Below are 12361 nucleotides of genomic sequence, written 5' to 3' on the forward strand. Positions count from 1 at the left end.
AGCGGTACGCTGACACAACAGATCCCACAACGTCCGAAAGTTATAGTGGATTCAAGTAGGAGGAATGTGTAATATGGATGGGGGAGGGGCACAGACATGAACCCCGCCAACACCGCGGCCCAGGAGATGGAAGAGTCCGGAGAGCGCCCCCCACTGGTCTCATAAGGTCACTTCTAAGGAAGTTATTGCTTCTTCCAGATGAAGGATGGATTGTGTTCTGCCGTAAGGGATGGAGGAGGCTCAGCTCACACTGTGTTCCCAGCGCAGGGGGCAGACTGTGTCACAAGCTTATCAAAGCACGTCATTACCTCTGTGTGAACACACACCAGACCACGGTGACAGGAATCCCCAGCCTCAGATGAGATGTGCTGCATCTTGTAGGACCAGTGTGTAAACAGCATCCACTATGGAATGCAGGAAGACCCCTGAAAGGGCCTGATATGTGTGGAGGTGGAGGACCCCCGAGAGTCTCAATGTACATAACATACCACTAATGTTACTGGAGCCGCCCTATTGATGAGACGCTGGAGGGACTGGAGGAGATCCGGCCCAAGTAATTACGGCCTTAGGGTGAAGGATTCTGGGTAAGGCTCCAGTTTGGCGGCAGGATCAGTCTCTCACTTTTCTTCCTTAGTTGGACGTTTCCTTTCGAAGCTTCTTTAATTATAAAAGTAAAAACTCCACATATAAAACATCGCAACATAAAAATCTGAAATAAAAGCTAAAAGATAAAACTGCTCCTGGGAAAAAAAGGGGGGGGGGGAAGTAGGGCAGGTTCCGGAACCGTCTACAAGTCATAATAAATAGTTTTGTGCCATCAATGGTCGGAAAGTGCAGTTTGGTTCCTAATACTGGCAGCTGTGGCGTCACCTGTAAGGCAGACAGAGGAGCCGCGCTTCAGGTGCTGGTAGTCCAGTGCCGCCACATGATAACACTGATATACCCCAGCACAAGGCCAGTGCGGAGAGCAGCCATTATGTGTCAGGAAGCCCTGTACCCTCCAGGGGAATCACAACTGGCACCAGGCCCTCTGTCCCTTCATGTCACCGATGCTGAGAGAAACACCTGGGCTCCAGGTAGAAAGTTACAAGTCTCCATCTAGTGGCGGAACACACAACCTGTAGATCCTGCAGGAGACAAGAAATAATCATGTGATCACAGGCAGGAAGGCCAAAGAGAAACAGAGGCAGCGTTTGGCAGGGGTGGTAGCTGGCAGTGAGGGGGTCACTCAGCAGGGGTGGCAGGGAAGGTGAACAGGTCTGGTACCTGGCAGGGTGGGGGAGGGGTCACTGAGCAAGGGTGGTGCCTAGCAGGGTGGGGGTCACTAAGCAGGGGTGTACCTAGCAGGGTGGGGGTCACTGAGCAGGGGTGGTACCTGGCAGAATAGGAAAGGGGGTCACTAAGCAGGGGTGGTTATCTGTCAGGATGGGGGCACACTCACCGGGGTGCAGTCTGCAGTGTTTGATCCCTGACTTTTAAGTTTTTTGCTGTGATTTCCACACGAGGACCCTGAAAGAAAACTAGATTGAAGGAAGGGCAGAGAGCGTGGCATCCGCCCATAAAACCTGGTGCCCGGGCCTCACCTGCTTCCTCATGATGTCCATAGCCTGCATGATGCACTTGGGGAGCAACCCGTGACTCCGGGCCAAGATGGCCGCCTGTTCTGAGGTCACACTCAGCGTACTCCTACACACAAGGGGGAGTACAGGTATGGAGGATAAGGCATATAACAGGTCTATACAGGTATGAAGGAAGTGTAAGTGTGTGTGTGATAGTACAGGTATGGAGGAAGTGTGTGTGTGTGTGTGTGTGTGTGTGTGTGTGTGTGTGTGTGGTAGTACAGGTAAGGAGGATGGGGGAGATTGTACACATTACTCACCTCTGCATCCCTGTGCCACACATGACGATCTGACAGGCCCCCAGGCGGTAGCAGAGCTCTGAGGAGATGGGGAGCAGCGCGGCCCCTGACAAGCTGTTCTTACACAATTCCAAAGGCGGTTGTTTTGGGGTGATAAAAGATTTCATGAGCCGACATAGCTCATCCAGAGCATTTATGGGGCGAATGAGCTGAGGACAAAACCAGCCAGACCTAAGTCAGTTATCAATGCCAGACAACTCCCCCCCCCCCTCACATGACCCACAGTACTTACCTGGTCAATCTTGATGGCCGTGGTGTTGGAGTCTGTCGACTTCTCTAAGTAAAACGCCCTGAAAGTAAGATACAGATGTGACATGGCGGTCCAAGAAGCAACGTAACAATACTGTGGAGACTGAGGGGTATTAGGAGAACACTGCACCGATATAGGGGAGGGGGATGACACGGCAGTGGTAATGAGGGGTATAATATGGCAGTAATATGGGGGAGGGGGGAAGATACTGCAGTGATATGGGAGAGGGTGGAAGATACTGCAGTGATATGGAGGAAGGGGGATGATACTGCAGTGATATGGGGGAGGGGCGAAGATACTGCAGTGATATGGGGGAGGGGCGAAGATACTGCAGTGATATGGGGGAGGGGCATGATACTGCAGTAATATGGGGGAGGGGGATGATACTGCAGTGATATGGGGGAGGGGGATGATACTGCAGTGATATGGGGGAGGGGGATGATACTGCAGTGATATGGGGGAGGGGGATGATACTGCAGTGATATAGGGGAGGGGATGATACTGCAGTGATATGGGGGAGGGGATGATACTGCAGTGATATGGTGGAGAGGGGAAGATACTGCAGTGATATGGTGGAGAGGGATGATACTGCAGTAATATGGAGGAAGGGGATGATACTGCAGTGATATGGGGGAGGGGGATGATACTGTACTGATATGGGGGAGGGGGATGATACTGGGGCTTTTATATTTAATTACTCATGGTATTATGGGGTGTACAAGATTAGGAAAACATGGCTGCCACCAGTAGCAATGCCTCCTCTTGTCCATTGGTCAGGGATGGTATCACAGCTTGGAGCCACGACAGGATGGGAATAGCTTCTGGTTGCAGCCATGTTTCTTGTGATTAAGATCAGAGTTCAGTGATTGGCCACCCTGCCCCTGCCCTACCTGATCTTCCGGTAGTAGTTCTGCACTGTCTCCAGGGAGTTCTGGTTAATATGCTGCTGAATCTCCTCTGGGGGGGCACTTCCACCCTCCGCACCGTCCAGAGCTGCAACCACAAAGCATGAGCGTATTAAGAGGGGCAGCATACCGGAACCCCACCCCCAACCTCACAGCGCTCCTCACCTTGTGTGAACAGGACCGACTGGAGCTTCAGGCAGCCACCGTGCTCAAACTTAGTTGGCAGTTTGGAGAAGTGGAAGCTGTCCAGGTAGAAGACCACCCTGAGGGCCTGGCGGGACCCTTCTATGTGGTGGAAGACTGCTGTGTCTGCGGGAGACATCAACACTGGGGTCAGAGGTCACTAACATATTCACACCAGTCCAAGGTCACATGATCTCTTCACATGTACAACATTTCTGATGTGGGGCATCCTGGGGGATGTCAGAGGTCAGTGGGATGCCAGCGAGGTGTCAGTGGGATGCCAGCGAGGTGTCAGTGGGATGCCAGCGATGTGTCAGTGGTCAGTGGGATGCCAGCGAGGCGTCATTGGGATGCCAGCGTGATGTCAGCTGTTAGTGCGATGTTGCAGGTCAGCGGGATGTCAGTGGTCAGTGGAATGCAAGTGGTCAGTCTGATGTCAGGTCAACGAGATGCCAGCGGTCAGTGTGATATAGGTGGAATGGCAGCAGTCAGTCTCTCTTACTGGCTACAAGCGTTTCATCCATCTGCTTGAAGTAAAACACCACTTTGTCCAGATCCTGCAGTGTGGCCTTGATGTCCTCCAGCATCACCCGCTCTTCCTTCTGTAACATGGAGACAGGGGGCAGTGATGGTCACATATATATCATTGTTGTCATTGAGTGTTAGATGTTCTACACGTGGCCACTGGAGGTCACTATAAGATCAAGAATACAGCAAAGAAAGAGAAGCAGGTGCGAACCTGGGGGAGGACCCCATCATCCCGGTGACCAGTATAATTGCGGAGGTCCAGTCTCCTAAGGGCCTTTTACATGAGCCAATTATGTGTAAAAAAAATTGTTAAATGACTCAAATTTTCAGTTTTTCCTCCTCGCGTTTAAAAACCCGTAGCACTTCCTTTTTTTTCACCTACAGACCCAACGAACCCCTATTTTTGCGCCACTAACTGTACTTTGCAATGACAGACTTACTTTTTCTATAAAATATGCTGTGAAACCAGAAAAAAAATATTTGTGCAGTGAAATTGAAAATAAAAGACAATTTTTTTGTGTTTACTCCATTTGTCCTATGGTAAAACTGACATGTTATCCATGTTCCTCAAGTCGGTACGATTACAACGATAACTTTTATTTTATTCGATGGCTTGTAAAAAATTAAACCTTTTTAAAAATCTAAATGCTCCTTAAAATGTCTCTATTCCCTGCTTATAACGCTTTTATCCTTGAGGTGTGAGGTGGCATTTTTTGCACCATGATCTGTTCTTTCTATCGTTACCTTAATTGCGCATATGTGACTTTTTAATCGCTTTTTATTCAAATTTTTCTGGATTTGATGTGACCAAAAAATAGCAATTTTGCAATTTGGTGGATTTTTGCGCTTACACCATTTACCGTGCGAGATCAGGAATGGGATCATTTAATAGTTCAGGCGATTACGCACGCGGCGATACCAAACATATTTATTTATTTTATATTTATAAATGGGGGTGATTTAAATTTTTATTAGGGGAGGGGATTCTTTATTAATCAAAAAAACTTTATTTTTTTACACAGTAATATAAAGCCCCCTGGGAGACGTCTATATAAACAGCATTGATCTCCCATTGAGATCATTACTGTGTATATAATAAAAAAAAAGATCCATTAGATCAGTGCTCTGTTGGTCTGGTCTGCTGCAGACCAGATCAATAGAATACCGAGCCGGGATCAACGTCTTTCCGATGCTGAGGCCCGGCTGGGTAAGTTAAACGGATCGCACCTCCGCAATACACGGAACGATTATCACTTAAATTTGAACGCTATAACGATTTTCTGCAAGTCCCGTGTAATAGGTCCGCCTACTCCAGACCCCCCAAGCTCAAATCATGGCAGCTGTATGCATTGTGGTGTGAGATGAGCGAGGGGCCTGGGGTAAGAGACTGTGTGCAGCCGCCATATCGTGCAGGTTGTTATGGGACATGTATGTGGTAGGTATTTGGAATTCCATCATATTACACAAGTGTTCCTGGATTACAGTATGCGGTCATGTGCAGCACTGAGAGGGTGGAGCTTAACCTCATCTCCAAGGCTTAGTCGGTGTACCGACTGCCCTCTATGTCCACTACGTACAGCGGTAGGTGGATGGCGATATTTACCACGCTGGGTGACAGCAGAGACTGGTAGCTGAGGAGGACACCGGTCACAGCGATTTGCTCCAGCCACTTCCTGCTGGCGTCCCGGCTGCTCTCCTCGTATTCACCATTGTTGTTGTATCGGTAGTTGAGGGCCGCCATGAGCTGCTCTGTGAACGTACAGATGGCGGCAACCAGGGTCTGACAGAAGATGACATCCCTCCTGACCTGCAGCGCCGTATCTAACAGGAGAGAGGACGGTTAGAGCTGGCGACATGGCATCCTTTGCCCGTCTTACTCCCCCTCCCAGGACGGCTCTTACCTGTGCACTTCAGCAGAGCCAATAGCAGCTGGTTCTTCCCATCTGAAGAGAGAGGGGTAAAAAGTAAGTGCCCCCTGCAGTGTCGCGTCTACGGCGGCCATCGCTCCCACCACCCAGTCTCCAGGATTCACCAACCTTCCACGTATTTCTGGATGCTCTCTACCAGAATTTTGATGGAGTTGGGCAGATTCCATGGATCTTCACGGACACTGATCTGGATCATGCTGCGGCACCTGATGCTCCACTCCTCCTTCTTTTGGAACTCTGATGGAAAAAGAGCATTTACATGGGGGCAAAGAGATCTGGAACATCTCCACATGACGAGAGAACACAGCAAGAGAGCAGGCCCCACGCAGAGAGGCCGCCGGAAGAGCAGGCCCCACGCAGGGAGGCCGCCGGAAGAGCAGGCCCCACGCAGGGAGGCCGCCGGAAGAGCAGGCCCCACGCAGGGAGGCCGCCGGAAGAGCAGGCCCCACGCAGGGAGGCCGCCGGAAGAGCAGGCCCCACGCAGGGAGGCCGCCGGAAGAGCAGGCCCCACGCAGGGAGGCCGCCGGAAAGAGCAGGCCCCACGCAGGGAGGCCGCCGGAAGAGCAGGCCCCACGCAGGGAGGCCGCCGGAAGAGCAGGCCCCACGCAGGGAGGCCGCCGGAAGAGCAGGCCCCACGCAGGGAGGCCGCCGGAAGAGCAGGCCCCACGCAGGGAGGCCGCCGGAAGAGCAGGCCCCACGCAGGGAGGCCGCCGGAAGAGCAGGCCCCACGCAGGGAGGCCGCCGGAAGAGCAGGCCCCACGCAGGGAGGCCAGGGAGAGAGTATGCCCTGCACCAGTAAGAGAGCATGCCCTGTAAGGTGACAGCACTGCGCGGAGAGAACAGAGTCCACTCAGTACAGCAACCACACAGAGAGAGCCTTCAGCACAGCAACCATCCTGACAACCCACCAAGCTTCCATTTCACTCAGCAAACATGCAGAGAGCCGCCCCATTAAGCCACTAGGCCAATATAGCCCAACCAACGCAGGATGAATGGTCGCTGTCCACCAGGGGACAGACTTCATGTGACGCCGCTGCTGTCACTCACCTTGTAAGCTGTGCTCCATAGGAAAGTGCTTGGTCTCCTCAAAGGCCTTAGACATGATTTTTCCTTTCAGAAGAGTTATGATGGAGTCTACCTGCAAAAAAGAAAAACATAAGGAAAGAGGTGAGAACATATGTGACTTGTGCCATTCATGTGATCAATGTTACTTCAGACTGTGACAACAGGGGGCACTCCAGGGGAGAAAAAAACAATGGGAGCAAAAGTGAGTGGAGGGAAATCAGTCAGTGCTGGGATCGAGTCTCAGAGTTCAGGAGAAGTAGGGATTAGTCCGCTATAGCGTTATTAGCCAGGTGTAGCAGTATGATGCAGGTGTAGAGAAAATAGGTGTGGCGGTATTATTTAGGTGTAGAGGTAATAGGTGTAGCGGTATTAAGTGTAGCAGTGTTAGCCTGTAAATACTAAGAGAATGCGACACATGGCTTCTCTTCCAATACAGAGACCCAAAGGAAGTCAACGTTTTGGGTAGGCGTCGGTAGAGGGGCCAGGCAATGGTGCATAGGCTCTACTCTCCACGGGCAAAAAAAAATCATTAGAAAGTTAAGAATTCTGAAGATTCCAGCTTGACTTGACAAAGTTAGGATATCTGAGGACAGGGATAAGAGAGGAGGATCACCTTCTCCGAGCGCAGCCCTTGTGTAGGCCCAATGGTGGAAGTGACCCCAGGCTCGCTCCCTGCTTGTGTCTTTGTAGGATTGTTCCACACAATCCATATATATTTTTTTTAAATACTTAGTTTTTTTCGGTATAACATCCGGCAACAAAGAAGACAGTATATGCCACAGTATCCAAAAAAATATAGAAAATATTGACAAGGTTGATTTACGCAGTCAACGAAGAGACATGATTGTAGAGAAAATTGCAAAAATAATCTTGGCAAATTCTAGTTTAAATGAATAAAGTTAATCCCGGGACTGAGACTTCAATCTAAAAAGACGGTCATAAGAGAATGGTATTAAAAAGTGCTAAATCAGCGAGACAAATAATGTGATCCAAGCAGGATCCTGTACAAAAAGTCATATAACAGATAAAGAATATGGGTATGTGAGTAAGGGTGTAACAATCCTTTTCCATTCTCAAAAATACAGAAGACTATGCTAAACAATTCTTCAGGAACTGAAAATCTTGTATCTCTTTCATTTCTGAGAGGCATTCATTAAAAGGGAACTATCAGCAGGTTAGATTTGTCTGCCCCTATAGCGCCCGGGACACTGTGGGGGCCGGGCAGCGCTGATAACAGTTCTGTGGGTTTCCCACTTAGTTGTGCCGGCTGTGGGTTTCCTCCCCCCCTCACTCACCTGGTTGAACAGATGTTCTAGGCAGCCGTGCAGCTTGTCCTGTTTATCGGACGGGATCCGCATATCACATGGCAGCTCGTCCCCTGTGAACACAAAAAAATGACATAAATGACATATAGGAGGTGATACGGGGGGTAAGAGAGGGATAGAGTGTGTATATAGGGAAGGAGAGCCAGGATGTATATAGAGGAGCAGGATACAGGGTGTATATACAGGAGGCAATACAGGGTGTATATAGGGGAGGGCATACATGGTGTATATACAGAAGGGGATACAGGGGTAGAGAGGTAGAGAAGAAAGACTTTTTTCTGTCACCTGATCCCATCTCGTCGCTGCCCAGGTAGGAGCTGTTGCTGCGGACGCTGGTGTAGGACAGGACGGAATCCCGGTTGCTATTACATTCGCTGTCGGGACAGGAGTAAAGAAATTTACCTACAGATGACATGGACGCCCCCCCACCAGGAAAGAACATGACCACTAAACCACACAAACAGACAGGCTGTGATCCCCTGTATACATGGCCTTGGGGTGGAGGGCCCACTCAGACATCTAATAGGGACCCCACCCAGCACAAGCCAATGGGGTCCACATTCCGCCTCCAGGGCCCGCACACCACACAGCCGAGGGAGCCTGCACCCCGCCTTGAAGGCCCGCTCAGACATCCCACAGGGCTTGCACATGAAAACGGGGCCCACACTGACCTGTAGGAGTCCCTGTAGCTGACCGTGTCGTGCCCAGAGTCCTCCTGATCCTCCTCAGACACCTTGAAGCAAACCTTCTTGCTGCCCCCGGGTTCCCCTCTGTCGCCATCTCCGTCGTCTGTCACCATGGAGGAGGGAGGGGTGCTGCCGGCCTCACAGGTGGGCTCCAGCTCCAGGGGCTCAGTGATTGTGGACAGCAGCCTGAAAAGGAGAGAAGCGGGGGCATCACATAAGCCTATTTTACTACCAGCAGATAGCACTGCAAATACTCACTACTGCAGTCCTATGCAAGTCATAATTATAGACTGGTGCAGTCCTATGTAAGAAAATATGGGGGCTGTGGGAGCCCTGCATGTGAGTAGTGGAGGGGTTGTGTGTGAGTGTGTGATCCTGTGGGGTCCCCTGCATGTGAGTAGTGGGGAAGGGGGCTGTGGGGGCCCTGTATTTGTGTAGTGTGGGGGGCGGTCAGACACATGACTCCTGCGGAGCCTCACTTGTTAATCTGGGTGACATATTGTTTCATCTCTTTCACGGCCACGTCCAGCTTGTTGAAGAGCTGTAGGTATCCGTCCTGAATCTCCATGTCCTCCTGCTTAAGAAGATGGCTGAGCCCCCGCTCCTCAGGCAGCCCCCCGCCATTCATCCCCTCGTCCTCCAGCTCCCCAGCAGGGCACCGACAGGCCGGGGCGGCCATACTTGACATACAGTGCTGCGAGTACACCATAGGGTTCAGACTGCCAACTGCAGAGACAACACAGGGGAGATCTGACAACTGTTCTCTGTTATTAGCCTCCCCATCCAATGGGATCACATGACAGTCTCACCTTGATCTGGATCCAGACCAAAGAAAGAATTTTTCCGACCAAACCGGATGCTGAAGGAGCGCCCCACGGAGGTGGTGGTCTTGGGGTAGGACACATCCATGATGTTGATGTGACAGTTGGTCGGGCAGAAGTCCATGCTCTGCAGCTGCTGCAGACCATCACTTGTTGCTTGTTTAAAGGACGGACTCACCTTCATCCTGAGCTCATCCGCAAACTTGGAGAGAAAGAAAGAGGACAGAAATGGAAGCTGCAGGGCAGGGAAAGGAGTGGGAGGCTGAAGGGCGGTGGAAGCTGCAGGGCAGAGGAAGGAGAGGGAGGCTGAAGGGCGGTGGAAGCTGCAGGGCAGAGGAAGGAGAGGGAGGCTTAAGGGCGGGGGAAGCTGCAGGGCAGGGGAAGGAGAGGGAGGCTGAAGGGCGGGGGAAGCTGCAGGGCAGGGGAAGGAGAGGGAGGCTGAAGGGCGGGGGAAGCTGCAAGGCAGGGGAAGGAGAGGGAGGCTGAAGGACGGGGGAAGCTGCAGGGCAGGGGAAGGAGAGGGAGGCTGAAGGGCGGGGGAAGCTGCAGGGCAGGGGAAGGAGAGGGAGGCTGAAGGGCGGGGGAAGCTGCAGGGCAGGGGAAGGAGAGGGAAGCTGAAGGGCGGGGGAAGCTGCAAGGGAGTGGAAGTGGAGGGGGAAGCTGCAGGGCAGGGGAAGGAGAGGGAGGCTTAAGGGCGGGGGAAGCTGCAGGGCAGGGGAAGGAGAGGGAGGCTGAAGGGCGGGGGAAGCTGCAAGGCAGGGGAAGGAGAGGGAGGCTGAAGGGCGGGGGAAGCTGCAGGGGAGTGGAGGGGAAGGGGAGGGGGAAGCTGCAGGGCAGGGGAAGGAGAGGGAGGCTGAAGGGCGGGGGAAGCTGCAGGGCAGGGGAAGGAGAGGGAGGCTGAAGGGCGGGGGAAGCTGCAGGGCAGGGGAAGGAGAGGGAGGCTGAAGGGCGGGGGAAGCTGCAGGGCAGGGGAAGGAGAGGGAGGCTGAAGGGCGGGGGAAGCTGCAGGGCAGGGGAAGGAGAGGGAGGCTGAAGGGCGGGGGAAGCTGCAGGGGAAGGAGAGGGAGGCTGAAGGGCGGGGGAAGGCGAGGGAGGCTGCAGGGCAGGGGAAGGAGAGGGAGGCTTTAGGGTGGGGGAAGCTGCAGGGGAGTGGAGAGGAAGGGGAAGCTGCAGGGGAGTGGAGGGGAAGGGGAGGGGGAAGCTGCAGGGCAGGGGAAGGAGAGGGAGGCTGCAGGGCAGGGCAGGGGAAGGAGAGGGAGGCTTTAGGGCGGGGGAAGCTGCAGGGGAGTGGAGAGGAAGGGGAGGGGGAAGCTGCAGGGGAGTGGAGGGGAAGGGGAGGGGGAAGCTGCAGGGCAGGGGAAGGAGAGGGAGGCTGAAGGACGGGGGAAGCTGCAAGGGAGTGGAGGGGGAAGCAGCAGGGCAGTGAGGGAGAGGGAAGGTGCAGGGCAGTGAGGGAGAGGGAAGGTGCAGGGCAGAGGAAGGAAAGGGAGGCTGAAGGGCGGGGGGAGCGGCATGGAAGGGAGGGCAGTGGGGGGAAGGGAGGGCAGTGGGGGGAAGGGAGGGCAGTGGGGGGGAGGGAGGGCAGTGGGGGGGAGGGAGGGAAAGCTGCAGGGCACAGAGCAGGAAAGGGAGGGGAAGGCTGTAGGGGAGGGGAAAGAGAGGGAGGCTGAAGGGCAGAGGGGGCTGTAGGGGTGGAGAGCTGCATTGCAGGGCAGGGAAGGGGGGTAAGCTGCATGGAAGAGAGGGATGTGCAGGGTAGTGTGTGTGTGGGGGGGGGAACTGCAGGGCACAGAGCAGGGGAGGGAGGGGAAGGCTGTAGGGGAGGCAGCAGAGTACAGGGTGGGGAAGGGAGGAGAGGAAGCTGCTGAGCTGTGGGACGCCCCATTACCTCCTGGTAGTTGTGAATCCTGCGGTTGATGTTCTCCAGTTTGGTGTCACAGATTTGTCGGAATTCGTACTGCGGCATGGTCATCACCGATCTGCTCATGGCGATGAGTCTTGTACAATTCTTAACTAACTCAACATCATCTGCGACAAACGCCTGCAGGATCTGAAGGGGAGACAAGAGACACAGACAGTAATGTGACAACACCCCCCACCCAGTCATGTGACCATCCCCCTCATCTAGCAGCAGTCTCCTCTACAGGATCCACCCCTCACCTTAGCGGTGATCCCAAAGCAGCCACGCGGCTCCACCATCTTCTCCAGGACGTAGCACTTGATGCCGGCGGTGCTGACATACTCGTACATCACGCCATGCTCCAGATGGACGTTTTCCACTGTCAAGCTGATGAGCGGCGCCTCCTCCATGGCAGGAGAGGGGGGGGCTACATCTGCAGACAGACAAGACCCCACAAAGATTAGGGCAACTCGTGCACTCACTTGACCACCTGGCATCTTGGATGTCACCTTCACGTGCCACGCTGCACCCCCAAACTACGACAGCAGTGGGGAGACGCTCCATTGAATGTTGTCCTTACTACACTCACCAGGGTGAACATGAAACACATGAGGCCCCCATGGACGGCGAGCTACGTCACCCTATACCCCTGACACAAGTAAAGCGAAGGTTCAAGGGCGTTAATAATAAATGAGCGGCTGCGGTAACCCCTTAACTGCCAGATTCAGCCGCCCTGGTGATGACAAGAGGTCATGAGAATGAAAAGATTACTGGTGCTGCCTGCTCCCCACCCCCATCCTAGCTGATATAAGGGGCTTATAAGGGACTATATCCAGGGATATATAGGGAGTA

At 53.3% G+C, this 12361-nt stretch overlaps 1 protein-coding gene across 1 annotated transcript in view; it reads right to left on the reverse strand.

Annotated features, from left to right (window-relative positions):
• Window positions 1–632: 632 nt before the first annotated feature.
• PREX1 (phosphatidylinositol-3,4,5-trisphosphate dependent Rac exchange factor 1) overlaps window positions 633–12361 on the reverse strand; it is a 75951-nt gene continuing 64222 nt past the window's right edge. Inside the window, exons 22-40 of the mRNA XM_069952704.1 lie at window positions 11770–11942; window positions 11498–11659; window positions 9598–9811; window positions 9268–9514; window positions 8774–8974; window positions 8388–8476; window positions 8073–8155; window positions 6760–6850; window positions 5821–5949; window positions 5686–5727; window positions 5388–5605; window positions 3759–3858; window positions 3239–3382; window positions 3059–3161; window positions 2151–2208; window positions 1880–2067; window positions 1584–1686; window positions 1442–1509; window positions 633–1127 (exon numbers count right to left, since the gene is read on the reverse strand). Of these exons, the coding sequence (XP_069808805.1) occupies window positions 1085–1127; window positions 1442–1509; window positions 1584–1686; window positions 1880–2067; window positions 2151–2208; window positions 3059–3161; window positions 3239–3382; window positions 3759–3858; window positions 5388–5605; window positions 5686–5727; window positions 5821–5949; window positions 6760–6850; window positions 8073–8155; window positions 8388–8476; window positions 8774–8974; window positions 9268–9514; window positions 9598–9811; window positions 11498–11659; window positions 11770–11942 (2456 nt within the window). The 3' untranslated portion in view covers window positions 633–1084. The remainder of the gene's footprint in view (window positions 1128–1441; window positions 1510–1583; window positions 1687–1879; window positions 2068–2150; window positions 2209–3058; window positions 3162–3238; window positions 3383–3758; window positions 3859–5387; window positions 5606–5685; window positions 5728–5820; window positions 5950–6759; window positions 6851–8072; window positions 8156–8387; window positions 8477–8773; window positions 8975–9267; window positions 9515–9597; window positions 9812–11497; window positions 11660–11769; window positions 11943–12361) is intronic.

The sequence above is a fragment of the Dendropsophus ebraccatus genome, chromosome 14 (assembly GCF_027789765.1).
Source record: "Dendropsophus ebraccatus isolate aDenEbr1 chromosome 14, aDenEbr1.pat, whole genome shotgun sequence".
NCBI lineage: Eukaryota > Metazoa > Chordata > Amphibia > Anura > Hylidae > Dendropsophus > Dendropsophus ebraccatus.